The sequence below is a fragment of the Microtus oregoni genome, unplaced genomic scaffold (assembly GCF_018167655.1).
Source record: "Microtus oregoni isolate MIOR12 unplaced genomic scaffold, Mior012 000031F_ref0000149, whole genome shotgun sequence".
NCBI lineage: Eukaryota > Metazoa > Chordata > Mammalia > Rodentia > Cricetidae > Microtus > Microtus oregoni.
Window position 1 is genome coordinate 16,040,592 of NW_024543090.1, and position 27,281 is coordinate 16,067,872.

A 27,281-nucleotide genomic window follows, 5' to 3' on the forward strand; every position below is an offset into this window, starting at 1 on the left:
TGGAAACTTCAGGAAACATCACAAACCATCAATTACAATTTCCTTTGATTACTTCATATCTTCTCATGTCAATACAGAATTAAGTCTCTATTATGTCATCTCTTGTCAAAAACCATACCCAATATATAAGTGCTTCTCACAACCACTTTATTATCTTTTTTCTAATAATGTTTCTAAATTTAAAGACAAAAATCCATCATAAAACACTCATTTTATGGGCTAGAGTGAACACTGCTTTGCAGAAGACCTCAGTTTAACACCCAGATACAAAGTTCACTATGTTTACAGGATATTAAAGGCAGGAAATTATGAATAACTAAATTATGAAAATCTCAGATTGCAAAGTCAAGGCTGTTATGTCAGGCCAAAGAACAATGACATAAAATTGGACATTTTTCTTTAAGCTGTGTAAGACGACTAGAGCTTTTTCTAGAATTACACTAGAAAGAATGTAAATAGGAACTAACTTCTAACTGCAAGAGTTCTTACTAAATAGTCAACAGAGGCTAGGAAGAGAAACAAAATAAAACAGGATAAAACAACACTACATTTGATTATCTAATTGGGTCCTATATTTTTACTTGCTGCTAAACTTACCTTTACAGTATTTTTAACAAATCGTATTTTATTTAAAATTGATTAAATGGGGAAGATAGAGCCCCAGTTGGATATCTCTGATCACCAAACAAAGCTTTCAGTCCTAGGAATTGGTCACGTGTAATTGAGTTACTGGCCGAAGGAGCCAATAAGAACCTTCAGACAATTATTACTCTCCAAAAAACTAACAGTAAGGCCCTATTGCTAAAGACAAACCCTACACAACTCACTGAACATGAAGAAGCCATCTTGGTACCTGCCTAGAACCTTTATCCCTATGGTGATGTGGGAGTGTCATATATCAATCTGTTGATTTCATTGGTTAAGCAATAAAGAGACTGCTTGGCTGGCCCTCATAGGTTAAAACATAGGTGGGAGGGGTAAACAGAACAGAATGCTGGGAGGAAGAGGAAGTGAGCTCAGACTGACAGCTCTGCTCTCTGGAGAAAAGACGCCATGCTCCACTCCCGGGCAGACACACGCGATGAAGCTCCCACCCAGGATGGACGTAGGCTAGAATCTTCCCGGTAAGACTGGTGCTCACTAAGACCAGTGCTCACAGATTATTAGAGATGGGTTGATTGGGATATCAGAATTAGCCAGTAAGGGCTAGAGCTAAAGGGCCAAGCAGTGATTAAAAGAATACAGTGTCCGTGTAATTATTTCGGGGCATAAGCTAGCCAGGCGGCCGGGGTGCTGGGAACACAGCCCCACCGCTCCAGTTTACTACACTATGGACCAGTGTTCATGGTGTAAAAGGGAGTCTGCAAGCAAGCAAAGCAGAAAGGTAAACGACATCCCCCAAACAAACTCTTCAGCATCCAAAGGTCTGCCTGCAGTGATATGCTAGGGCAATAGTGACACATTTATGGCAGTAACTAACTAGTATCTGATTGGATTTAAGGCCCACTCCATGATATGGAGCCCATTCTGATACAGCTGAGGAGGGCATGACCTGGAACATATAGGTCTGGAACCTAAGGAAAAACAAACATTACCGTTCTGCTAAAGGAGGGTAGCCATAAAATGAATACTCATGACATTCGGATATACTCATAAATCAGTGTCTTCCTCAGTCATCATCAGAAAAGCTTCCTCCTCCAGGCTGGAAAGATGACTCAGCAGTTGAGAGCACTGGTTGCTCTTCTGATACACTGAAGTTCAATTCCCAGCACCCACATGACAGCTCACTGCTCAGTGACTCCAGTTTCAGAGGATCCAACACCCTCAGACATACATGCAAGCAAAATACTAATGCAAATACAACAAAAATAAATAAATCATTAAAAGAATCATGAAAGGAAAGTTTCCTCCCGCAATAGATAGTAACTAACTAGGAGCCACAGTAGATGATGAGGAGAGAGTAAGAGACACTAGAACAGTCAGTTGTCCTAAGTGGAAGGTCTCTATCAAATTTCTCCCCCTTAGGGCTCCAGGAACCCTGATGAAGAGAAAGGGAAGGTTCAAGATCATACAAGTCAGAGGGGATGAAGGACACCAAGAAAACAAACAAGGCCTTCTAAACACAGCAGCAGGACTGACGCACATATGAACGCACAGCACTGTGAGAGCATGTGCAAGCCCTGTGCCAGATGGAATTCCAGGACTGAGAGAAGCACTAAACACAGCACCATTCCTAACACAGAAGCTATTTCCAATTGGCAGCCACTTGTAAATGAAAAAATAGTTCTCCCCAATAGAGTCTCACTGTGGATACAAACCACTCTTAAACAGTAGGTCCCACAACAGGAAAACAATGACATCGCTGAAAATTCCTTGTCTCATAATGTTTTATCAAGGCATTTTACCCCTTCCAGAGTCTTTGCATATGTATTATGGCTTCCTGTGTTGTGTTTTTATGGCATTCCTGTATGTGTTATCCTGTGTCTCTCTGTTTATATATGTTTCTCATACTTTTTTTTTCTGCTGTGATGGAGGAAGGTCATTGGTTAAAAAATAAAGAAACTGCTTGGCCCTCATAGGTTAAAACATAGGTGGGAGGAGTAAACAGAACAGAATGCTGGGAGAAAGAGGTAGTAAACTCAGAGGCCATGCTCCCCTCTCCCGGGCAGACACAATGAATCTCCGACCCAGGATGGACGTAGGCTAGAAACTTCCTGGTAAGCACACCTTGGAGTGCTACACACATTATTAGAAGTGGGCTAGTCCAAGTGCGAGAGTTAGCTGAGAAGAGGCTAGATATAATGAGCCAAGCAGTGTTTAAAAGAATACAGTGTCCGTGTAATTATTTCGGGGCATAATCGAATAGGCAGCCGGGAGCTGGAGTGCTGGGGACGCAGCCCTGCAGCTCCCTCAACAGAATGGCGCCCAACGTGGGGCACGAACCCACGACCCTGAGATTAAGAGTGTCATGCTCTACCACACTGCTGTTTGTCTGTTTTGTCTTATTCTGATTTGTCTGTTTCTGTTTTATCTGGTTTTATTTTATTATTTGGATGCCTGTTTGTCTTCTAAGGAGAGACAGAGAGGATGTGGATTAGGATAGGAGGGGAGGGAGGAAGGATCTCAGACAAACTGGGTAAGGGTAAACCATAACCAGAATATAGTGTATTAAAAAAATCTATTTTTAATAAAAGAAAAAAGTAGTAGAAAAATAAAAATAAAAGTGATAAAGTGATTGGCTAGAACTTCTCTCTGGTAAAAAATAAATTATCAGAAAATGTAAGACAGCAACCCATATTCTGTAAAAGCAAAGGTGAAGGTACCTTCATTTTGTATTGTATTTTACAATTTACTTTCAACAGTAAATACTCCATTTTAAAGAAATTATCCTATAACAAATATTTCTTAAATTATTCATTTAAGAAAGCAATTATTCACTAATTACCATATTTAAGTTATAAGGAATTTAAGGTCACTGCCAAGCTGAGATGCCTATGAACAAATGAGTACAAAAGGAGTGTCAGTAAGGTTAGAGGAGGAAGACTGAGACTGCATGCTCAAGAGTCAGACGCACATTAGATATGTCCCACTAGAACGAAGTTAACATGGGCTTCTGGATGCTGAAATTCTATTAAATGACACAAAGGTACAACCTATCAAAAACAAGAGCAGCAGGGATCTATCGGAGCCAGAATATCTCAACTTCTTGAGTGAATCAGAAAGAAGATAAAAGGCTGATAACTGATGAGTCAGTAGAGAAAGCATAATCTGCTGCTGCCTAGAAGAGAACAAGGAAGAAGGAGCCAGGGGAGCCACACCATCATGAACTCCAGGTTCACAAATCTGAGCCATGTCTGGGAAAACTAAAACCAATGTGGTTACAGTCAGCTCTTCTCTTATTCTTACACAGCACGAGAAAAAAAAAAAAAAAAGAAAGAAAATAGGAACAGCTGAGGAAGCACCAGATAGGATTTAAAAACTTGTACTTATATTTTAAGAATGATACAAGGGATGTGGCTACTACAGAAAAAGAAAATCATCTATATGGAAAAAGAAAACTCAATGAATAAAGAAAGTTCTTAGCTATTGGAGAAATACTGCTTTAAAAACCTCAACACAAAAATAAAAAGGATTCCAGAAAAAACAATAACGAAAAGGCATAGAGCTGGGGACATGGCTCAGTAGATAGGGGGCCTCCTGGCAAGCATGCAGCCTATGCGGTGTCTGAGTTCAGTTTATCAGCATCTAGGTAAAAAAACAAAAACAAAAACCAACCAACCAACCAAAAAACAAACAAACAAACCCAGATATAGCAGCTTGCCTGTATTTCTTGTCCTGGGGATACAAAAAAAGGAAGATTATTGGGGCTTGCTGGCCAGATATTCTGTATTCTGTCCAATTACTACCTCCTGGCCTACTCAGAGATGCTGTGTGAAAAAATATTAACCTCTGGCCTCCACATGCGTGTACACATGTGCCCAGACCCCCCCCCCCCCTCCACACACACCACCACCACCAAACCAGATAGGACCCATTCTGGTCCCCAAGAAACATCTGTCCTTACTAATGACAGACAAGAAAAATATTTGGGAAAATAGAAGTTACATAAAGATTCATCCTACAAACTGTAATTTCTGACTAGGCAGTGCTGGGTGTTTGTGCGGGGGGGGGGGGGGGTGGCGGAACATGAAGAAAATCAAGAAGAGAAAATTATCAAACAATTCACAAAAGAGGACTTCCCAGAACCATCCTTACACTATAAGTCATCTGGCTCTGCCATTTTTTCTATTATATTTGACATTAACTATTTCCCTTTCAAAACAAAAAGTAAAAAGCAAAGGCTATTAAATATCTATATCCCATAGTCAACCTCTCTCTAGACAAGTGGAAGAACACAGCTTCTGTCAATTGCCAGTGCTATATTCTGTTAGGACAAACCATCCCTGGACCAGTACAGACAGAAGAGGAAGGCTCTACTGTAAGTGGGCTAGACATAAAGGTTATCATTTGGGCCATAAGGCTGTCACCAAACAGGAACAAGCTTTCAAAGAGATATCCTATCACTAGGCAATTATAGAAGACTTTACAGGAAAGCATTCTTTCAGTAATGTTCAGTAAAAACTGTGGGGCAAAATACAAACACTTTCAAAGTGTAAGACTTTGAATGGATCTGCCATTTGGAAATGTCTTAAAAAAACATTCCACCAAAATGGAGATAGTGAGAAGAAACCTCATATCTAGAAAGAAACAGTACCAAATCAAAAGAGAGGAAAAAAATAGATCCTTAAATATGATTCTATAAAAAAAATAATGCCAATTTGTATCTTTTAATAGGCTTCAATAAAAAAAAACCTTGAACACAATTCATAAATTACTGGTTTCAGAAAAAGAAGGTTACACCATATTAAACTAGAAGAGAATCACATTACACTTCAATACTAGAATACAAAAGAGACATCATACAACCAACTTTTTTTTTTTTTTTTTTTTTTTGGTTTTTTGAGACAGGATTTCTCTATAGAGCCTGTCCTGTAACTAGTTCTCGTAGACCAGGCAGAACTCCAACTCACAGAGATTCACCTGCCTCTGCCTCCTGAGTGCTCGGATTAAAGGCAAGTGCCATCACCACCCAGCAAATAGCTTCAGATACCAATATGAGACTCACAGGTACCTAACAACTGAAGGGATATGATGGATTCATACATTTTCCTGACTTCAACAAATCAGAAAATTTGTAATTCTAACCTTCCTGGAGTTTATAATCCTAGGACTTTGCTACTTAAACAGATTGAATTATTTTCAAAATGAAGCTCACCCTAGAAAAACATGGCTCTCATATTTGAAGGGAAAAATCTATAAAAACAAAAGACATATGTAACACATGCAAGAAACCTGTTAGGAATAAACAAATGAAACAAAAGTAAGTCCTGGCACTTCAATACTGCATTAACATTCAAAAGCTTAAAGTGCAGTTCTTTTGCTTATAGAAAGTTGAGACAAATTTGGAAATTATAGCCATTCCTAAGTTAGTTTTTTTCTATAATTACTCAATTATTCATGAGAATATATGAGACCTCTACTGAAATCTTTGCACCAGTGTTTCACAAATGGATTTAACTTTAAAAGCTTAGCTATACAATTTTTTTCATAAAAGTAATAGATTTCTGATATTGATGTCTTTAAAATATCCTATAGTAAAATTAATATTTTTACATAGGAAAAGAAGATACTATTTAGTCCCAGACAACTTGATAACATCTCTTTCAACTATAGTTATAATTATCATGTATGAAATTCCAAAGCAGAAGTTGTCAAGATTTAACATTAGCATTAATTTATGTCATAATTGACGGTTACTATCAAGATAATGGCAAAGCATCCATTTCTCCAAAGACAGCATGGAGAGAAGGGGAATTTCTTCTTAATTACTGCTAATCTGCTCACTTTTAATTAAACTGATTAGTAATTTATTATCATTCCCTTTCCTGGATGGTCGTTATTATCACAGGATTTCTTCAAAGTTATCACATTTGTGATTTTTAAGCAACCCAATTATTTCTAGTGCAGGTTCCATCATTTTGTAATATTGTTTTATACTGAAATGTTGATATCCAGTTTCAGTGTTGTCTGGAAAAACAAATGTGCAAAGACAAAATCTGGATCTCATCTTTAAATCTCCAACCTTTCTAGAGAGACAACCACGGAGAGCAGAAGTCTTTTCCTTCCTCCTTGTTGTGCAATCACAGTAGTTAAAATGAGCATGCAGTTCCCAACACCAGCCTCTGCAAAGTCTCCACTTCAAATGCTGTCAAACTAAACAGCATGCTGCAAAACAGCTCCTGTGCTTCTTTTGAATATAAAAAAGTTCTGACATACAAAATAGGAACTGTTTTCATTAAACTACCTTAAATGTATTTGGCTATCTGGTATTTTTCTTAATCAAAACTGTTAACCAATATAAAATTTTGATTAATATTATAAATTTTCAATTAAGAAATGTTCATTACATAACTTGGGAGAAGGTTGAACTAAAGAGTGAAAAAATGCAATGGTACAGGAAAGGACGGAACTCTTTTTCTTTCCCCTGTAAAAGTATTGAGATATTCAGTACACACTGACTTGAGTCCCCCATCAGTATGCCTTATGTGAACTGAATATGTACAGTGGTTGAATAAACATTTGTTTTAGGAAGAATGCTGAACTATCCTCAATAACTGATTATCAATGAGCATGCAAGGATGATCGTTACTATCATCTCCTTCTACATTCACTGAGTGAGCTATCTAGTAGATAGATGAGCCCACATTTCTCTCCAAGATTTTCTGTGCTGGAACTATTCTTAAATAAATGACAGACAACAACAAAAAATACATATAATGCCTTATTAATTAATAATTCTGACAAATTTATTGAAAGCTCAGCTCTGACTTCCTTCCTTCTGGTCTCCAGTCTGCGTAACCTAATGGGAGAGGTCTCACTGGCCATCCCAGCCAGCACATCCCTGGCTATCTTAGGCTATCAGTTGCTGTCACCTTGGTCTCTCCTTCTCATGGTACTCTTCCACAACAGCCATGTTGTCTGTTCCTTGTCTTACTCTTGCAACTAGAAACTCTAATCTAATAAAGAAATGGGACTCATCAACTTGTTTAGTAGGGATTTAAAATCTGTTAAAGAAAAAGATTGACTGCTATTGTCTTTCAATACCCTGAAGGAAAAGAAATACCATTTTATGAGGGTGCTTGAGAGATGGCTAAGCAGTTAAAGGTGCTGGGATCCAGCACTCACATGGAGGTTTATAACCATCTGTAAGTCTCGGTTCAGGAAATCAAATTCCCTTTTCTGGCCTCTGTAGGTACCAGATATACATATGTTATACAAACATATATGCAGGCAAAACACACACACAATATGTTGAAAAAAATCATGTGATAAGCCTAGATATAAATCTATACTTAAAGTCTTACTTTTCCATAGTCTAACATAAAGACAAACCAGCAAATTTTTGTTACCTTCCACCTAAAAGATAAAAATATCCTTTCAAAAAATAGCTGGGCTATGAACAGATACAAACTATTTAATATTAAATAATTCAATAAATGAAAGTTACAAAGTTCAAAAGGGATAGTTAGTCACTCTGCATACCTTAACAAGTTTCAATAGTTCATAGAGATCTTCAACCTCATCACCTTCCCGTGTGGTATACATTTTTCCTGTCTCCAAGCTCCTTCCTCTTATGGTTCTGCGGTACAGGGGAAGAGCCATTGCTTCTGCATACAGGTCAATGGCATGGTGACCCACTGTCTGATACATGTAGCTATCCAATTCATCTGACTCCACTGTAATAGTTAAATAGAAATAATTAGTAAGACAGAGTGAAAACAAATAGGCTTTAGGAAGCAACTTTTTTCATTTGAAGACTAGTCAACACTAAGCTTGAAAGTGTACCGTATCTCCCCGCAGTTATAGTGAGATAATACATGGACACTACACATTTGTCTCAGCTAAATTCAGTTCAGCTCAGCTCTAATCATCTGAGTTTCTAATTAGTAACAGGATTACATTTATATTTTTAAAATTATATACAATTCTTAAATATAAGAGTAATGAACCCAATAAATTTTTAATTAGTTTATTCAATTAGAAATTAAATTACATAAATTTATCCAAATCATTCAGGTTATTCAAAAAATAAACTAGACTTTTAATAAAAATTTCTCTTAAATAAATACCTGCTTAGTAAGTAAAATATATTTGGCAGAAAAAAAATAGATACACTTGCTATGTTTTATAATAAATACATCAACAAAACATATACATATAATTCACAATTTGTTAGAGCAATTACCAACATATTTTGGAAACAGGATAAGTGAATCTAATGCATGATATAATCACCAGTTGTCTCAAATTTTCACACATATTGTTATAGGTAAAGCATTCATTACAGCATTATTTGTAATAGATTAGGAACTATATTATAGTTATGTGATAAAATGATAGGCAGTCTTTGATGCATCTTCTAAAATCTATTCTCCAGAATACAAATCCCATAAAATATTAATATTTAAAACATGGAAAGAGATTACATGTCAAATATGTTTTAAAAGTATGTAAGTAAATAAGTCTAAATAGATGAGTTTGTTGAAATTTTTCACAGATTAATATGCTCTGCGTTCCTCCAATATAGGACAGAGTATGAATTACCTCTCAAAATGATCTCTTCATACAGAGAAGATATGGGAGAAATGATACTGAAACTAGAGTTTAGTGCCATCGAAACTGTTTAGTTGTGACAGACACACATGCACATGCATGTTTTCAAATGTGGAAGGGAATGACTAACAGTCTTTCAACAGCCAGGAGTATCATCATGTGCCATCTCATTTTGGCTTGACCCCCACAGCTGTGTGGCTTCCTACAAAACAATATTCACACATTCCTGTAAGTCTAGTCCTTATCCTAAACTTTGAAACACAGATTTAGTCAGCTCACCCTAAAACTTTTCAGTCTTCCATCCTACCAAGTTAACGAGTCTTTAATGTGTTTTTACTAAAGAATATTGGTCAATCAATTTATTCCACAAAACGAGCTTCATAGCAAGAAGCATCCTGAAATGAGTACGACTACTAGACATTGTAATGACTTCAAAACCCAACCTGTTTTCCTTAGGGCTCCGTGTAGTCCTTACCACAACAGCCTCCTGAGTGGACGCTTCACAGCAGCTACTGGTGTGAGAACAAAGAAAACCAAAGCCTCCACTGTGGCCTAAAGCACTTGCATTAGCACACCACAAAACGTCCTACTACAGACTGAAAGGGATGGCTCTAGGAATTTTATGACAACTGCACACTATCCCTATTACTTACTGTAAACCCATACTGTGAAAAGCATGATACGTTGCGAATATATTATACCCAGCTTTGCTCTTCAATGGAGCCATGCATTTCTCAGTGAGGTTCCTTTCAGACCATTTAAAGAGTACAAAAAAAAAATCATTCAGTGACTCATTCAACAGTTCCAACATCCTGCTGACTTTAATCGATACTACCAAACCCTGTCCATTGTTGCCCCACAACAACCTACCCTCTTCTACACCAATTACTCGGGGTAAGTTGATAGTCCCAGCTTTTTAATGCATAATGTTCTAAATACATTTACCATTGAATTTTTCCATCACTAACAATATTCTAATAAAGGCCTCTATTCTATTAATAAGTGCAAAAGATATACTTGCTTGTCGTTTCACTGTTCTGTCAGCAAAATTAACACATGGAAGATTATACAACAATGATCTTTTACACAATAAATAGCTCAGGTTGAAAGATGGACACCACAGAAATTCAAGGGATGGAAATCACTTCATATGTGCAGTACACATCATATGAACTTTTTTTTTTAGTACTAAGAATTTTAAAGACAGGTAAAAAGACTCACTTGCCCAATTTGATGCAAGGGATGGATAGGGTCTCCCCTTTCGTAACAGCACGGTCTGTACAAGAGTTTTGCTGCTTCTTCATAATAAAAGCTGCAGAACAGTCCTATCATCGTCATAATAAATACCACCTTCATAATAAAAGCTGCAGCACAGTCCTATCACCTTCATAATAAAAGCAGTCCTATCACCTTCATAGACTTCTCATGCTTTAAGTTAGATTTACCCCACATCCTTTGTAAGCCTGTTTCCCTTCTTCTTATAAAATATTCTCAATTTCCATCTTCCCACATCACTTTCAGAATTATTCAAATATTCCCCCAGAAGTAAACTGGCTAATTCGAATGAGTTCAGTACTCACTGGTCCGCCAATAAGCACCTACTAGAGGTACAGAGCTTCCAAGAGCTGGGTGGCATTCAAAGGAAAGTCTAAGTCTACATCTCCTCCCATGAGGCTCATCATCTATGGTGAGTACAAAGGGAAGGCTTACAGGCTTCACTACATCTAAAATAGTAGAGGGCACCTTTGGACCAGTGGCACTCATACATTGTAAACTAAGACCCAGTGAGGCAACAGACTATTTCTTACCAACCTGCAATAATGAAGTAGAGCTGCAGTCATCTAGAGAAAGGACCAAAAAAGTCAGATCCTTACCTTGGTTTTCATCTGGTCTTAGATTTGCTAAAGCAACAATGTGATGCCCCGCAGCAATGCACTGCATCATGTTGTAACAGCTGTCCTTCCCTCCGCTGAAAAACAAGCCAGGAGAGAGCAGGGTATGAATGCCAGGCTCCTGATCATCATTAAACACAGAATCACTGGACATCAAAATCAATCACATCACTACTTTGCTTTTCAGGCTCCATGAGGGACTGTACCACAATTACAGCATAAGAAGGCACACATTTGTAAATAGGAAGAAAACTGAGCACATGAATCTGAATGTCTAAGGCTGCTACATCTAGGAACTTAGAAAATTACATGCATCTACAATACAGAAGTTCTAATCAAAGTATATTTATAACAGTAGTTTTACATAAGATAAAAAGTGCTATGCACATAAAAACTTATTTAAAATGATATTCTGTATCCTAGCTAAATGCTTATACCATATCTTCCTTAGATGAAAGTCCTTAATTAAAAAAAAAATCTGTGGGGGGTGGGCAGAAATTGTTTGGTGGTCAGACTACTGGCTGCTCTTTCAGAAGACCTGGCTTCAATCCCAAACACTCACATGAATGCTCACAACTATCTGTAACTCCAGTTCCAGGGGATCCAATACCATTATGGCCTCCATAAGCACCAGGTTAGCAAGTGGTGTATAGATACACATGTATGTAAAACACCCATAAACATAAAGTAAAGCATTATTTAATCTGTTCCAACTACATAAAACCTATTGTCTACCAATACCCATCAAAGGATATTAAAAATTTCAATCCAAACTGTAATAGAGCCTGATATGATTGATTCTAAAGTCTATACAATGAAAATGCTGACACATATCAATAGTGAAACATTAGTATAATCAATATGTCAGCCATCACTGCCTAGTCAGTTTCATTGTAGGTCTTCTCAAGAGGGACACAATACAAAGGACAAAGGAGCGTTTAAGACATCCAGGATCCTTGCTTTCAGATATGCTCCTAAGCAGGTCTTTATAACTTTCTCTCTCAGAACCTATTACTATGCTGCCCCCAAACAAGAAAAAAAAACCAAAAAGATTGTATAACAGATTGAGGATTCAAGGGGAAACACCCACATTCATTACTTAGCTTTATGGTTTACGATATGTCAACTGTTTAGATATGATTTCAAAGTATTTCCGAAGCTATGTTCTGCAGAACACAGAGTATTCAAAGAACAAACAACTTTCAAGGGCACAGAATCTTACGAATGCTGACAACTTTATTCGCTAAAGTAGCTAAGTACAGTCAGCCCTTCTGCCAACCTTCCATAGCAGTAGGGTTCACATCTATGAATTCAGCCAATTGTAAATCAAAAAATTTTAGGGGCAGATACCTCTAACAATAATCTACTGAACATGTAGCTTATTTTATTGTTAATTCACTAAAAGGTGCAACATAATCGCTAGTAACATAGAATTTTATTCTACAGGTATCACATCCTCTAAAGATAGTTTAAAGCATATGATGGGATAATGGATATAGGTTCATAAAATGATGTACAAATCATTGTATACAAAGGACTTTGCAACTGAAGATTTGGGTTTTCCTGGGGGTCCTGGAAGCAATCTTCCATAAATACCTGGGCACCCTGTGTAAGTCATGCAAAACAGATTTGTTGTTGTTGTTGTTTGAGAAAGGGTTCAGGTACAAGCTTAGCTACAATGTATTTAGGTTTATATGCTTCAATATACATAGAAAATATCCTGCCTAGACAAATCTTCAAGTTTACATACAACAGTGAAATTCTAAGAGGTACTTAAGTCGTTGAACTGATGATATGTATGAATGTATTCCATTTTGTCTTAAAATATACTTATACCAAATCTGCTGTTGTACACACATTCATAATACATGCGCACACATACACAATACAACTATTTATCACAATGAAGCTTAAATGTATATTTACATTATACACAAATATATATTTAAATATATAAATTCACATGTTATACACACACACACACATATATACACACACACACACCACAAAATATACAACACACAAAAATAGGTATATTTACTCTGTGGATTCTTCTAGCATACAGTCCTTTAAAATGTGGCAAGGTTTTAAATAGCACTTCATTATTCCAAAACTTATTACCAATGTAAGATACCTGCATACTGAGTATTTTGAGAACAGACCATACTAACCATTCCTCCTTTCCAGTTTCAACTGTTCTATCAGTTGAGCTTTTTGTGAACTAAATTCCAATCACTAGCCTCCTGGCCTACTTTTATCTTTTATCTCTCCTCACCAAATAATCATAATAGTTAAAACGTCATTATTCACTTTATGGAGAAAATTTATTAAATTACAGTGGCATTACAGTATAATTTCGTTAAAAAGGCGTTTTTTTTTTCCCGTCACTAAAGAGGCACTGAACTATGGCTCATCAAAAGTCTGATAAAACACCATCGACTAACACCATTTACCTTGGCATTAAACAAGGCTAAGTATGCTTCATTGTGGTAACAAGAAAGCCTGAAGCAATATAATTGAACCTACACTTTACTGGGGTCTGTATCTCAAGAAACAAAAATATTTAAGGGTTTCAAACGTTGTCTCTAATATTGCTAGTATTTCCATTATCATTTTCAGGTATAGAAACCGAAACACATCTGGCTGTGTTTGCTTATCAGTTACAGTATCTAGACTTGTAATTTACTATGGATTTCAAACTACTTTTAGAATAATCCTTTGGTTGCCAAAGGTCGATAAGGCAAATTCTTTGCATCCAGTACAAGTTCAGACACCTCTAGCCTAAACCAGCAGAGTCTCAGCTCCACTAGAGGGAATATTACTCGACAGTAGGCTGTTCCAATGCAGGTGTTTAACTCATATAAGCAATCCTAAGCTATTTATGGATCCTGAGGCCATCCCTGCCAAGCTCGTGATGTGGGAAGTGAGATGAGAATGAGGTAGATTTTAGGAGAAAGGTCGGGCCAGTGAGAGCCTAGGAAAGATCTCTCAGACTGACGGAAAATACAGAGGATGAAAACTGGAAACAAGTCAGTGACATTAACAGCGGGTCTCAGACTTCAGAGCATTTAAAAGTCCAACAGGTGTGCTGAGCATGCGCCCAGGGCTGAGGACCCAGGCAGCAGCACAGAGCAGCTTTGCCAAGACAGCCAGGGAGCAAGCGCACAGACCGGGGACACTCGGAGCAGATCGTCCCGCCTCTTCCGGTGGCCGGGGCGCTGGCCCGCCCACGCGGCTCTTCCAGAAGTCATTCCCGAGGTGCCTACAGCGGCCGAGTCAGGGCCTAGCCTTGCCCGGGAGGAGGGAGATGGACCCCCTTCCTCGTTACCTGATCAGGGCCGCGACCCTCATGCTGGGTGCAGTGCGCGTGCGTGCGGCAGGCGCGGACGCCAGGCCCCGGCCCTGTAGCGGATCCAGTGACGCGCGCGGGTCCTCGCCCGGGTGTCTGCTGCGCTGCCTGTCCGCGACCATCCTACTGCCCCTTCAGCATCTTGCTGAACAAACGGGCGTCCAGGGTAGGTAGTCTCAGCACCTGTTATCCGCTATATGGATGTACAGGCCAAGGGGGAGAAAAAAAAAAGTTTAGGCACAGCCTAACCACCTAAGTAAGGGCAGTGAAGCTGCCCGGGAAAGGGCGCTGTCCTTATTAAGCCGCTTGAAGGTCTGGGTTTGACTGGGACGTAAGTCAAGTCACAAGCGCCGAGTTTTGAAACACTGCCCCTCGAAGGGAACTTAGACTCTCTCGTTTCTTGAAGAAACCATTAATACCTGAACACTTTTAACTTTGAGACTTCCATCTGTGTCCTGTGAACCATTGAGGCTGTGTGGTCTAGGCCTCCTGTACTGTATTTAGCGTTTTCCTAGTACAAATACTAAGAAACTTGCACTCCATGAACCAGAAAGAAAATCTAATTTCCAATACATTGTTCAGTACTTACTCAGTGTCATGTAAGTAGTAATAATCACTGGGGCTCCTGGAATCAAAGGGTGCTGCCCAGATCAACCTTTCTCCCTACATCCCTGAGCACAGAGTTTGTGCAGAGCTGAAGAACGCAGGTGATACACTGTACAGTTTCAAAGGGGAGTCATATGTTAAAACGTGGAAAATATTGGACAGTCACACACAGACACACATGAGAGAGAGAAGAAAGGAGAGGCGAGAGAGACACAGAGAGAAATCTAGTGAATTCCCCGAATCCATTTTCTCAATGTAGCCATGTGAATAAATCTCCCTTTCTGATTTTGACTTTAACTTGTGTCTTTTAATTGGATTTTAATTAAAGATTGGTGGAAGGACTTGGCTCGGGGCACAGGTTGTGACCCTCAAGTTTGTAGCAGAAGAACAAAGCAGATTACTGTATCTGGGGAAGACTGACAGAGAGTAGTGGAAGATGAAGTCAGGTGGTTTACCAAGGTCAACCAGTTTTTAGAGGCTTCCCCACAATCTTCCTACCACACCTTTATATTATCCTTTGCATTTTCCTTTTAACCCCTTGAGATTTCTTTCTCAACGTTCTCTCAGCCAATGAACTTTCCCGGTTGATCTAGTACTCCAGTGCTTCATGTATTGTCTCTTCTTAGAAACCTTTATTCTAAGCCCAAGTTGTCCATTACAAGAACCACAAAGTGAGCTACAGTGGCTTAGCTCTAGTATCTCATCTGTATTTACTCTTGGAGAACCGTTCAGGGAATACTTGATCTGGTGTAATCTTTGTAGTGGATCTCACAGCACCCAGAGAATCTGAAACCCATCATCAGAATGGTGGGGACATAACTGCTCCATGGTGTCTGTAATCTTGTCTAGAACATAAACATGGAAGCTAACTGGAGAAATGACAGCCCTTGACATGCAATGAACCTCAGTCCCCACTAGTATGCGCACTGCTCTCTGTCCACTCCATATTCCCATAAAGCTCAGCAACCACTTAAGCATGTATTCCTTACTGCTTTCCCTGTCATTCCTAATGGGTTGCACTCATTGCACATTAGATTCTTTGCAGTCTGGATCAGCTGCATGTGTCATTTCACAGGTACAGTTGGACAAGGGAACCCAAGTGGATTCCTGCATTCAGTAGGTGGGTGACCTTGAGAAACCTCATTCCTCCACACAATCCATTACTCTAGTCTGAAAGTCCTTGCATACAGGGTGCTTAAACTTTTGACTATATAATCTGAAGTAAAATGAATCCCCACTCAGCCCGTTTTGAAGAGCAAGACCAAGAAATATGTTTTGGCTAAATTTGTGAGAGGCAAGGAACAAAGTTCCTCAATAGGCCCTTGGCAATTATTATTTTCAACCCTTGGTTCCCAGATACGTGTTTTCCTCCTAGCGCGTGTCATATATAGAGATCTCTGGTTTCTCACTATGCCTTTGTCCTCAGACATGACCACCCAGCCTGGCAGATTCCTGTCAGAGCTACTGATTCGTATGAGTGACTTCAGTTGACCTAAACAGCACACTGTGTACTACTTAGGTACTGTGCACCTGGCCCAATTCTGTACTTACATTTTTGTGAAGCAAGGTTTATTTGTGTGTGTGTGGATTCTCTACTCAGTGGAATTCCATGCCTATAATGGAACACTACCAATGTTTTAGGTTTATTAATGCCTGGTCAAAGGTTAGGAGAAGCTTAAAAATTTGACCTGGATGAGCTCTGTGATGAATCCAAAGGTTGTCGTCTAGTGGTTATCACCTGTGGTTTTAATAACTGATGTTAAAATAGCTCTTGAGTTTGTCTCTCCCATGCCTGCCACAGTGAAACAGAATGACTCCCCAAACCCCATGAGAAGGAGCAGGAAATTTAGACTCTCACATTGTGCTCTGTTCCAGCAAGAAACGTACAGAGAAGAATTTATTCAAACCAAGAGTAGTATTTGAAGGAGAGCCAACCCAAATTTGTGAGAGTCTAACTCAAAAACAACAGTATTTTCAAAGAAATGCTTTAGTTTACTCCCAAACACATGCACTAATGTTGATCAAACTAACGTACTAATGGTGGATCCTGGCAAAATGTTTCTTAAAACTCTCCTAAGTTAATAGCGAAAACTTATTTTTAACTACTATCCATTTGCCTACACATAATTTGCTCGAATTTCAAGAACATTTGATTTAGCAAGAACCCTATATGCATAGCTTTCCACGCAGATGCCATATAGATGACTTTAACCCAGTAAATGGCAACAAGTTAAAAGGTTTCCTTTCAGTATAGCCGATTTTATTTTGTAACTCACTGAGCTGTTTTCCCTGAGATCCACCTTTCAAATGCACTGTGAGCTTGTGTTCTGCACTCTAAAGCTATTACATAAAAAATGAATACTGCCTCGCCCAGAGGGCCAACAAGCCAGGTGAACAGAAAACTTGCCTCCGAAATCTCAGTCCTTTGCCAGTTTCCTTAAGGAAACTCTCCACAGCCAAACACTGTTGCCGGTAATAAAAGCTTGCAAGCTGTCACTGAATTCTGCTGCCTTGGCAGTATGTTTCACTGATGCACTGATTGATAAAGACTCCGATAATCACGTCAAGAGATGCTACAGGTAGTTATTCCTCAGCAGCCCAGAAAAGTGGTATCCCCCTTGAAATATCAAACAGGAAGCCATCAGAATACCACAGGGCTACTTATTTTTAAGACGACAGTAATAGGTTGGAGGCAGAGCACTAGCCTAACATGAACAAGAACCTGAGCATTCAGGAGAAAAGGAATAATTATGTGAACTTTAATTGTAAAGACATACACATGGGAGTGTATGTAATTATATTATCTATTATATTACATATGCATATATATGTACATAAACTTATGTGTTATAGTTTACTGCGGGCCTGTAACTCATTGAAACCTCATAGCACACATATGGGCTAAGAGTCACTATGCTCTTTACTTATAAGTGAAAAAGTTGCACAGCCTTGTATAAGTCCTGCAGATAATAAGTGTAAAAACAAGATCTAAATCCAGATGGGATAGCCCTTGACTACCATACTATAATTTTCCATTCAAATGGGCAGCTGGTTAGTTGCCTAAAATACCTACATGTTCTGAGAGATACATGTGGAAATACGATTTCTTTGTTGACCTCCAGAGTCTCCCCAAATAAGCAACGCTTTTGGGTGATAGACATAGATTTTTATATTATATTAACTGATGTGTTATATTAGATTGCATATGATACCTACCAGGCACTAAACAGAGCTAACTCTGGGATAGACAAATCCCAAGCTTTTACCTCATCCACAGATGTGCATAGCTTAGGAAGGGGCCTGAGGTCTCGTTCCTAGGCAAGCAGACCCACAGTTGCACTAGGGGATTTAGTGGATTGGCATACATGACATGGTCTAGGTAGGCCAACAGTGACTGTCCTCACATTAGAGAGGCCAAGAACCTATAGCTGCAAAGTTCACCAGTAGGATGTCACAGCAATACCAATTTGAAGCTGAAGACCTGTAGAATTCCTAGAGAATTACCAGTCAGTGTTCCCCATTGGGAGGCCAAAATAGCTGCATTCTGATGTTAGTGAAGAGTGAAGGCAGGTGCAGCATAGACAGTATGAACCTGTGCCTTGTGAAGTATCTATCGTGTTCCAACATGAAGAAAAGAAGAAAAGTGTAACTTATTTACCATTGGAAGATCATTAAAAAAATCAAACTCCTGCATTGTTGCTATACATGAAGGGGAAGAAATGATGATTAAGGAAATGTTTCTAATCTTGGGAAATAAATGGATGCCAATGACTGTAGAACTCCAAACAGACATGAACAGAGAGGATCCTCAGCAAAACTTTTTAGTCCAAATCTTAAAAGTGCACGGGAATGAATTCTTCAATATATTAGAGAAACATACTAAGTGAAGTTTAAGGAAAATCCCTTTAGACTAATAGCAGATTTCTAAGAAGAAATTTTACGGACTTAGACAACATGGAAGTGTGTTTTTCAAATCCTGAAGAAAGAGCCAATCTGAAAACCATTATTAGTGCACCTAACAAGGTTATAATTTGTAGTTGAAGGACACGTACACACATGCACGTGCATGAGCACACACGTACACATACACATACACAAAATCTTGGAAATTAGCCAGGCGTTGGTGGTGCACACCTTTAATTCCAGCACTTGGGAGGCAGAGACAGGGGGATCTCTGTGAGTTTGAGACTAGCATGGTCTACAGAGATAGTTTCAGGAGAGCTAGGACTGTTACACAGAAAAACCCTGTTTCGAAAAACCAAATGAATGAATGGATGAATGAATGAATGAACAAGTAATAAATCTTCCAAAGTGTAAGGGGAATCTCTGATCACTCTATCATTCCACAAAAGATACTTAATGGAATTCTCTACCTAGAAGCTGAAGAAAGACAATTACCATCAGGATGACATGCAAAAACATGATGAGGATGGATGGGTCTGGGCTTAATATTTCCAGATTTTGGGCTTCCTACTTAAGAATGAAACAAAAAACATACAACAGTTGGAGAGTAACAGGAAATGTAATTCAAAGCAAATGTAAAGAATGGTTCAGAATATAGTGTAAGAGTATCAGTCCACCTGAATGAAGGCGCTCAAGGACTTTTACTATTGTTTAGTGTTCCTGTCACAGGGTTCAGGAAAAGGAGGAGTTGGTTATTAAGACAGAGGTTTTTTGCTTTATTGATATACCCAGTCCCAGTCTAGGTCACCAGTTCATGGCACTTAGTTCCTATATTGTGTTCCTGGGTATGTTGAATAAAGGAGGGAGGGCTCATGAAGGGATTACTAAAGGAAATAACTTATTTCCATTAAGGAAGCCATTCTTATACATTGCCATAAGTAATAGTGAATAACTTTGTTCTGTTCTGTTCTTTGATTAGAAGAGATACTTTAAGGGGAGGGGAGAGGCAGGAAAGGGAGCAGAGAAAAATGTAGAGCTCAATAAAAATCAATAGAAAAAAGAAGAGATACTTTAGTTTTTTTCTTGTTCAGTATGCTATTGGCTTTGGATTTGATACGTTTATTAACTGATTTTCTATCTCTTTTGAGATATAATTTTACCCCTTATTCTATTTATGTGATGCATAATTTTATAAGTTGGCATTTGTTGAACCAGACATGAATGCCCGAAACCAAAACAAGTTGATCACTATATGATCAAGTTGAATGATCTTTAATAATTTATTGAGTTTGTTTTGTAATTTTCAACACAGAGATCTTTCCTATCACTCTTGAATAGAATATTGTATGAGTGTCTCTAAGGTCTACTTAATGTTTACTTCTTGATTTTTTTTTGGTCCAGGTAAATAAATATTAAGTCTATATATTGGTGAGAATAGGGTATTGATTCCTTCACTGTTATTATATACGAATCCATCTCTCACTTTGGCCCCCCAAATTTTGTTTTATCAAATGAAATAGTACTTTAAAATGCGTATTTAGATTTATAATTGCATACTTTTGGATAAATTGCCCTGATCAATAGACTTACTTTAAGTCAGTTTGTCAGAAAATATAGCTACTCCTATTATATCCTTTAGATTGTTTGTTTAGAATATAATTTCCCACCATTTCCCTTTTAGTTGTGTGTATCTTTAACTGATATATGGGTTCTGTTGTATGTTTATTGTAATGGGGATTGAGCCAAAAGCTTTAGACACATAAAACATGTAGTATAGAACTGAAATGTATGTCCAGCCTAGTGCGTTAAGTTTCTTGAAGAAGATACATGCGATACATACAGTCACATACAAAAGGAAAAACACGTCTATGGATTTGAAGAATGAATATTTTTTAAGTGTCCAGATTGGATTTCCCCAAGTGATCTATAAATTCAATGAAATTCTCATCAAAATATCAATGATATCCTTCCCAGAACTAGGGGGAAAAAGTCTTAAAACTCACATGAAAAAAGAAATATTCCTAAATAATCAAAGCAAATTTGAGCAAAATGAACAAAGCCGTAAGAATCTGACTTAATTTCAAGAATTATTATTTTTTTTTTTGGTTATAGTAGCCTAAACATAGTAGAATGAAAGCAGACCCTCAGAAAAATAGAACTTAATTGACCCCTCAGAAATAAGCCTACTCAGCCGGGCGATGGTGGTGCATGCCTTTAATCCCAGCACTTGGGAGGCAGAGGCAGGCGGATCTCTGTGAGTTTGAGACCAGCCTGGTCTACAGAGCTAGTTCCAGGACAGGTTCCAAAGCCACAGAGAAACCCTGTCTCGAAAAACCAAAAAAAAAAAAAAAAAAATAAGCCTACTCATTGAAAGCCAACTGGTTCTATGAAGGAGCCAAAACTTTTGCTGGAGAAAAGGAGAACTACCTTTATAAATGGTATTGGGAAAACTGGATATTCTATGCAGAAAATTGAAACTTAACCCAGTCTTTTACCTCTTGAAAGAAACAACTCATAATGGTTCAAAACTTTAATATAAGACCTGAAACTACTGGAGGGAAGTAAAAGGAAGCTACTTCAAGATGTTAGTGCAGACAATGATTCACTCTTTCTGGGAATGTAAATTAGTATAATGTCTATGAAAATTATGGAACTTCTTTAGAAGAGTAAAAATAGGATTACAATCTGCTCCAGCTGTCCTACTCTTGGGCATATCTGAAGAAAAGAAGTCAGCATACAAAAGAGATGGCTGCATGTTCCAGTTTGCTGCAATATTATTCACAATATCTAACATACACAATTAGCCTAACACATGTGGCTGAAGCAAATATGGTGGAAATAGTGTGGAATATTTGGCACTAAAGAAAAATGAAGTCTCTCACTTGTAGCAAAATGGAAGAAAATAATGAATAGTGTGTTAAGCAAAATTACCCAGAGACAGACAACTACCATATGCTCCCTTTCATAGGTAGAAACATTACAAAAAATCTGAAAGTAGAATTGGGATTATTACTAGGTACTGGGAAGGATGCCATGGCTTGGCAATCGTAGGTAGATAGATATGATAAAGACGCACTATATATAGTATATCCTGTGATTTTCAGAACTTTTCAAAACTATGATTTAAACCACTATAGAACAGTCTACCAGGGACTTCCATATTCATGGAAGACTCATTAATAAACCAGAATGTACTATGTAAGCCGGTCCATTCTTTGCCAATAGGAAAGCCCAAATTGGAAGTATAGCTCCTTCCTTCATCAAACCTTTGCTAGATAAATTAGAGCCAAAATGAGATACATATGCTCCTGTGAGAAATGCAATGCTGTGTGGGCAAGGATATTCACCAGATGGAGCTGTAATTCATTATTAGTAGAAATGCAAAAAAAAATGATACAGCTTCTTTGACGCATAGTATTATCTCACCTTATATATTATAAGCACACTGTTCCCTATGACTCAGTATTTCTATTCATAGATGTTCATTCCAGACAAATGAACACACTTGTCCTTGCAAAATATGAGTGATAGCATCGTTGCTGAAATTTCTATCACTTGGTGACTGAATAAAAAAATTGTGGTCCATGCATAACCATAAAACACTGATTAGCAATATGCATAACATAATATATGAAGTTCAAAATTACACTACTAAAAAGAATCAAACACAAGCACTTTGCTTTATGTGATTATGTTTATATAAAGTATTAGAGAAGGCAAAATTCCAGTGATAGAAAGGAGATCAATGTGCTTAGGGTCAAGATACAGGAGATATCAACACACAAGGTCCTTTCAAAGACAGATGTGTGAAAAACCTTTCTTTCTGTGAGAAACTTCGGTGTGGTGGTACTAGCTAGGCTTTGCAATCGACAGACATCAGTAAACTTGTGATTGAAATTAGAGAATTGTATTAAATGCAATTAACAACACATTAACAAATAATTATTTTGTGAAGATAAAATCATTTTCAATTGTCCAATAAATAGTTTCACTCCATTTGTTCTCTTTTCAATAAGTTCACAGATTATGTTAGACTTTGAAGGAGACCATTATACCTACCAATATTGGAGGGGCATTCTTTTCTTCTGATTTTTTGTTCCATGCAAGAGAATCTTGAGAATTTCTATGTTTATAATGTTTTAAATAGGGAGGGAACGATGCCTATTCCAGAATGCATTCTTGTATTAAGCACACTTTTAGTTAACTATGAGTGTCTTTGAAGGAATTTTTGGATATTATTGGGAATTTGTATAATATAAATCCTCTCAAGCTGTCATTAATGATACTTAATTTTCAATCACTGTGTATCAGATGCTCATCAGTTATGAACGTTTGAAAGGAAATTTGCATCCAATAGTGATATCATCAGTTCTGTAGTATAAAACACTACCTTAATTTCTTCAACATTGTTTTCTTATTCTCTCTCAGAAAAGGTGATATGTAGGATCCTTTTCCTTATTTTGTTCCCAAATTGTGGCACTCTATTATATTTGAAGCCTTTACCTACCAATAATATCTATATTTTTATTCAGTCACTTAAGGTATAATTAAAATTTTGTTTTTCTACTATGCCTCCATTATAGACAGTTGATTGTATCAAAGGCTGAAAGATGTCCCAACATTTCTCTATGTTTACAAAGCACAACTGGAGTTAGACAAGTTTGGGCTTAAATTTTAGTTGTAAAATTTTGTAATTTCAACATTATCTATTTCCTTTATCTGTAAAATCAAAATATTTATGGCTACTAAATGAGGCAAGGAATAAATTCTCCTTATCAATTTATTTGACACTTGCAAACCTCAGAGCAAATGCTTAAAAAGTAAACTCTGACACCAACCTACATTCAATAAAGAACCCCAAAATGTCATCTATGAAATCATATTAAAGATTCACTCCAAGAAAGAGAGAAAATAGGAAAATATATGACAGAAAAATTTGCTATACTTGATTTTATTAAAGTCAACTGTATCAGTTGTAGGATATAAATATCTAATGACCTAAAATGGAGATGAGCTGAACAAGAAAGTAATATCCAATTATATTTTGTCTACAAGAAACTCGTTTTGAATATGAAAACCAAGACATGTTACAAGTAAAAGATGGAGAAATAGATCCTCTGCAAATACTACTTAGGATAAAAGTGGAATGGCTGCGTGCATACCTAAGCTTTTAGGAACAGGGAATACAGTTACTCTCTGTTCCACGCAGATTGCTTATTTTTCTGTATCTCTCCAGAATGAGCTTATGAGTATATTACTTTTCTATTTCTCCAGTGGAGTGTGCTATATTTACTATTCTGTACTTTTTTCTCCAGATGTATCTATGCAGTATTATATATCACTCCATATATATTTATCTTACTCCTTTAATTTCCATATTGTAGAAAAGAAGATACTACTAAGGTCCTCAACAAGGACACCACTTTCCCAGTTTCTAGTTAACAAGGCTAGGCAAGTCACGTTTTGGCTCTGATGTGTGATCAGAATACTATTTCAAGGATACTCACCTCCTGCATATTTAGCATATTCAACAAAATTTTAGTAATTTAGTGACCTTTAAGGATCTAACATTCTACCAACCTAGCATCTAAGATAATTGATATCTTCTTCTTTCACTTTATTTGTTTTCAGTCAGTAACTAAATCACATAAATTCTATTATCAAAGTATCTAAAAAATGTTGACACAGATCACAAAAATACACAGTTCATTGCCGTCGTTTTGCAATACTGAAATGCTGAACACTGATCTCAGTTCCAACTCCACAACAGGTTTCTCTTCCCTACATTTATCCATGGAAGAATTAAAAATTTTCAAATGGTAAAATGTTTTTAAATTTTCATCTCTTCCAGAAGTTTCCATCTTTTTTTCTCAACAACTATAGTCACTGTTCTTGGGATTTAGAAATGTATTTTATGTCTGGTGGGATATACAGTAGTGTTGGATAATAACACCATGGTTTGTGGGGTTCCTTAATTTGGCATGCTACAAGTATTTTACCATATTTTATGGACCTCAATGAGTTTTTTATGAAATACATTGAATAAAAGATATTTTTTCAATATTGAAATGAAATAGGTAAAACATATATATATATTTATAATTGATTTTTGACTGTAGTTTGTTAGTATTGGCACTGGGAACAGAACCCAGATTTCATCATTTTTAAGCTGGATTATAAACTTCGGAATCACATATCTATTATCTGTTTTTTTTCATTAAAAAAAAACAGCAACATATTCAGCATGTTAAAGCGTGTGATTTCTAGTGGATAGACAGAACCAGCTTCCTCAAGTTGTCCTCTGATTGCCACAAAATACTATAGGATATACACAGACATGCACACACACACACACACACACACGAATGAATGAATCAAAGAATGAAGAAATTAAAGGCCTGTATAAAATGAGCATAAAACATGACAATATTAACTCCGTGAACACTAAGTTTTGTTGCTCAAACATTGTCCAAACACATAATGGTCCAAGCTCTAGAACAATCATTTCAAACTGATGGAATATAGCTTTGAAAATATTCAAAGCGTTATGAGTGCCATGGCTATCTAACATCTCCTTCTTCATTTAAAATGGATAACCTGCAGTTAGTCATTGCAATATCTCCTGGCTCCTATAAAAGCTCACTAACAGCTTCCATTCCTCAGCTATGTTTCTGAGAAATGAGATCATTTCAAAAGTCCACCAAAATAAAATCTAGGAACCAATTCAATGGCAATAGGCATATTTGAATAAATTTATTTAAATAGAAAACTCATTTATATTCAAAGTAGATCAATTTTCAAGAAAAATTGGAAAAGCTCATGAGAAGAAAATATATCCACAGTCGCTTTTTATTGTGGTTATTGTAATATGTTAATGAGTAAACATTATAGTCATGGCCATTTCCTACTTTTTTATAGAATCAGTAAGATTTCCCTATATTAACTTTGTTCTTTCTATAGAACCAGATAGATTAAGATTGCATTTTTTGGCAGTGTTTATTTTGAACTATTTGTATACAGGATTCTAATAATAATTTCTCATTTCTTTGTATCTGAGCATTGCACAAACACATAGAAACAATAGAATTTGAGAAATAAGCTATCAATTGATAGAAAATACGTCATTTAATTGGGAGTATTAAATTGATTTAAAATATGTAACATGAATCAGTTATTCTGTTGTACACCTGTAACCCCAGAACTTGGAAGGCTGAGGCAAGAGAACCCACATGAGTTCAACGTCACTCTGAGCTACAGAGTGCGAAGTTGTCTCAACAATTCCCAGTGCATAACAGTATATAAATAATTAAGTTGAATTGAAAGCATGAAAGGTACGGCCTGAAGCAAAAAATACTATATAAAAATAAAAATATATAATACTATATAAAATCAAAATAATAGACTAATTTGGTTATACAGTATACAAATAATATTTAAACTGCTACTTCACAATATATATTGATGTTACAGGAATTTAAAAAACCATCTTCAAGGCCAGGGCTGTAGCTAAATAATAGACTAATTGCCTAACATGTGCAAGGCCCCTTTGCACAATCTTTAGTATGACAAAATAAAAAGACCATCTTCTATATATCCTCATGAATAATGCTTTAAATTTTCTACACTTTATTATACGAATAAATGTTTTCATGATTCTTACATAGGCTGATTCAATTTTGCATTCTGACTTTAAAAAATAGTGTTTTATAGATAAAATTTTCTTTGTAAAATTTAAGTAGAGATTAATTGGATATTATTAATTTGTTTCACATATTGATAGTAAAAATAAAGAAGCTCATTATTGTAAAATATCTGTATATTCTTGTTTAACTGGAAAGTAGTGGTAGAGTTTAATAAACAACAGAGAAAACAATTTTATTTTTCAAGTTTCTTAATTACCTTTATTTACAGTCTTTGTTACGAGCATACAGAGGATTCTCTTTGCCAAAATATAAATGCACGTATAGTTGTTTTTTTACTCCTGCTCACCTGATCTTTAATACTAAAAACCATCCTTCCTTGATGCCATAGTATAGATCAGATGCCTTTTTGTACTTCTCAGTCACAACGTATTAAATTATTTGTGTTCCTCAATAATCATCAATTTCTTGAACACAAAATCTTTTACTACTATGTCATTCAAATTGATTGGAAGGAGATAGGATTTGAAGGCTACCCTATCAAGGAATTTTTATAGAGTTGCATGTATGTTTAAGGACTTATTAGGAAGGTTCGGATACTTGAGAACTATTAATACTTGGAAGACTGTAACATCCTAGGTCCAAAGGGGCAAGGGAATAATGGAGTTTTTTTTTTTA

General features: G+C 36.9%; 1 protein-coding gene and 1 long non-coding RNA gene across 2 annotated transcripts in view; one reads left to right on the top strand and one right to left on the bottom strand.

Moving 5' to 3' along the window:
* The window catches only part of Dph6 (diphthamine biosynthesis 6), a 110,860-nt gene extending 96,336 nt beyond the window's left edge, over positions 1 to 14,524 (bottom strand). Inside the window, exons 1-3 of the mRNA XM_041679003.1 lie at positions 14,434 to 14,524; positions 11,088 to 11,182; positions 8,143 to 8,336 (exon numbers count right to left, since the gene is read on the bottom strand). Of these exons, the coding sequence (XP_041534937.1) occupies positions 8,143 to 8,336; positions 11,088 to 11,182; positions 14,434 to 14,456 (312 nt within the window). The 5' untranslated portion in view covers positions 14,457 to 14,524. The remainder of the gene's footprint in view (positions 1 to 8,142; positions 8,337 to 11,087; positions 11,183 to 14,433) is intronic.
* LOC121465675 overlaps positions 14,299 to 27,281 on the top strand; it is a 32,208-nt gene continuing 19,225 nt past the window's right edge. The window contains exon 1 of the long non-coding RNA XR_005976675.1: positions 14,299 to 14,620. This is a non-coding gene — a long non-coding RNA (uncharacterized LOC121465675). The remainder of the gene's footprint in view (positions 14,621 to 27,281) is intronic.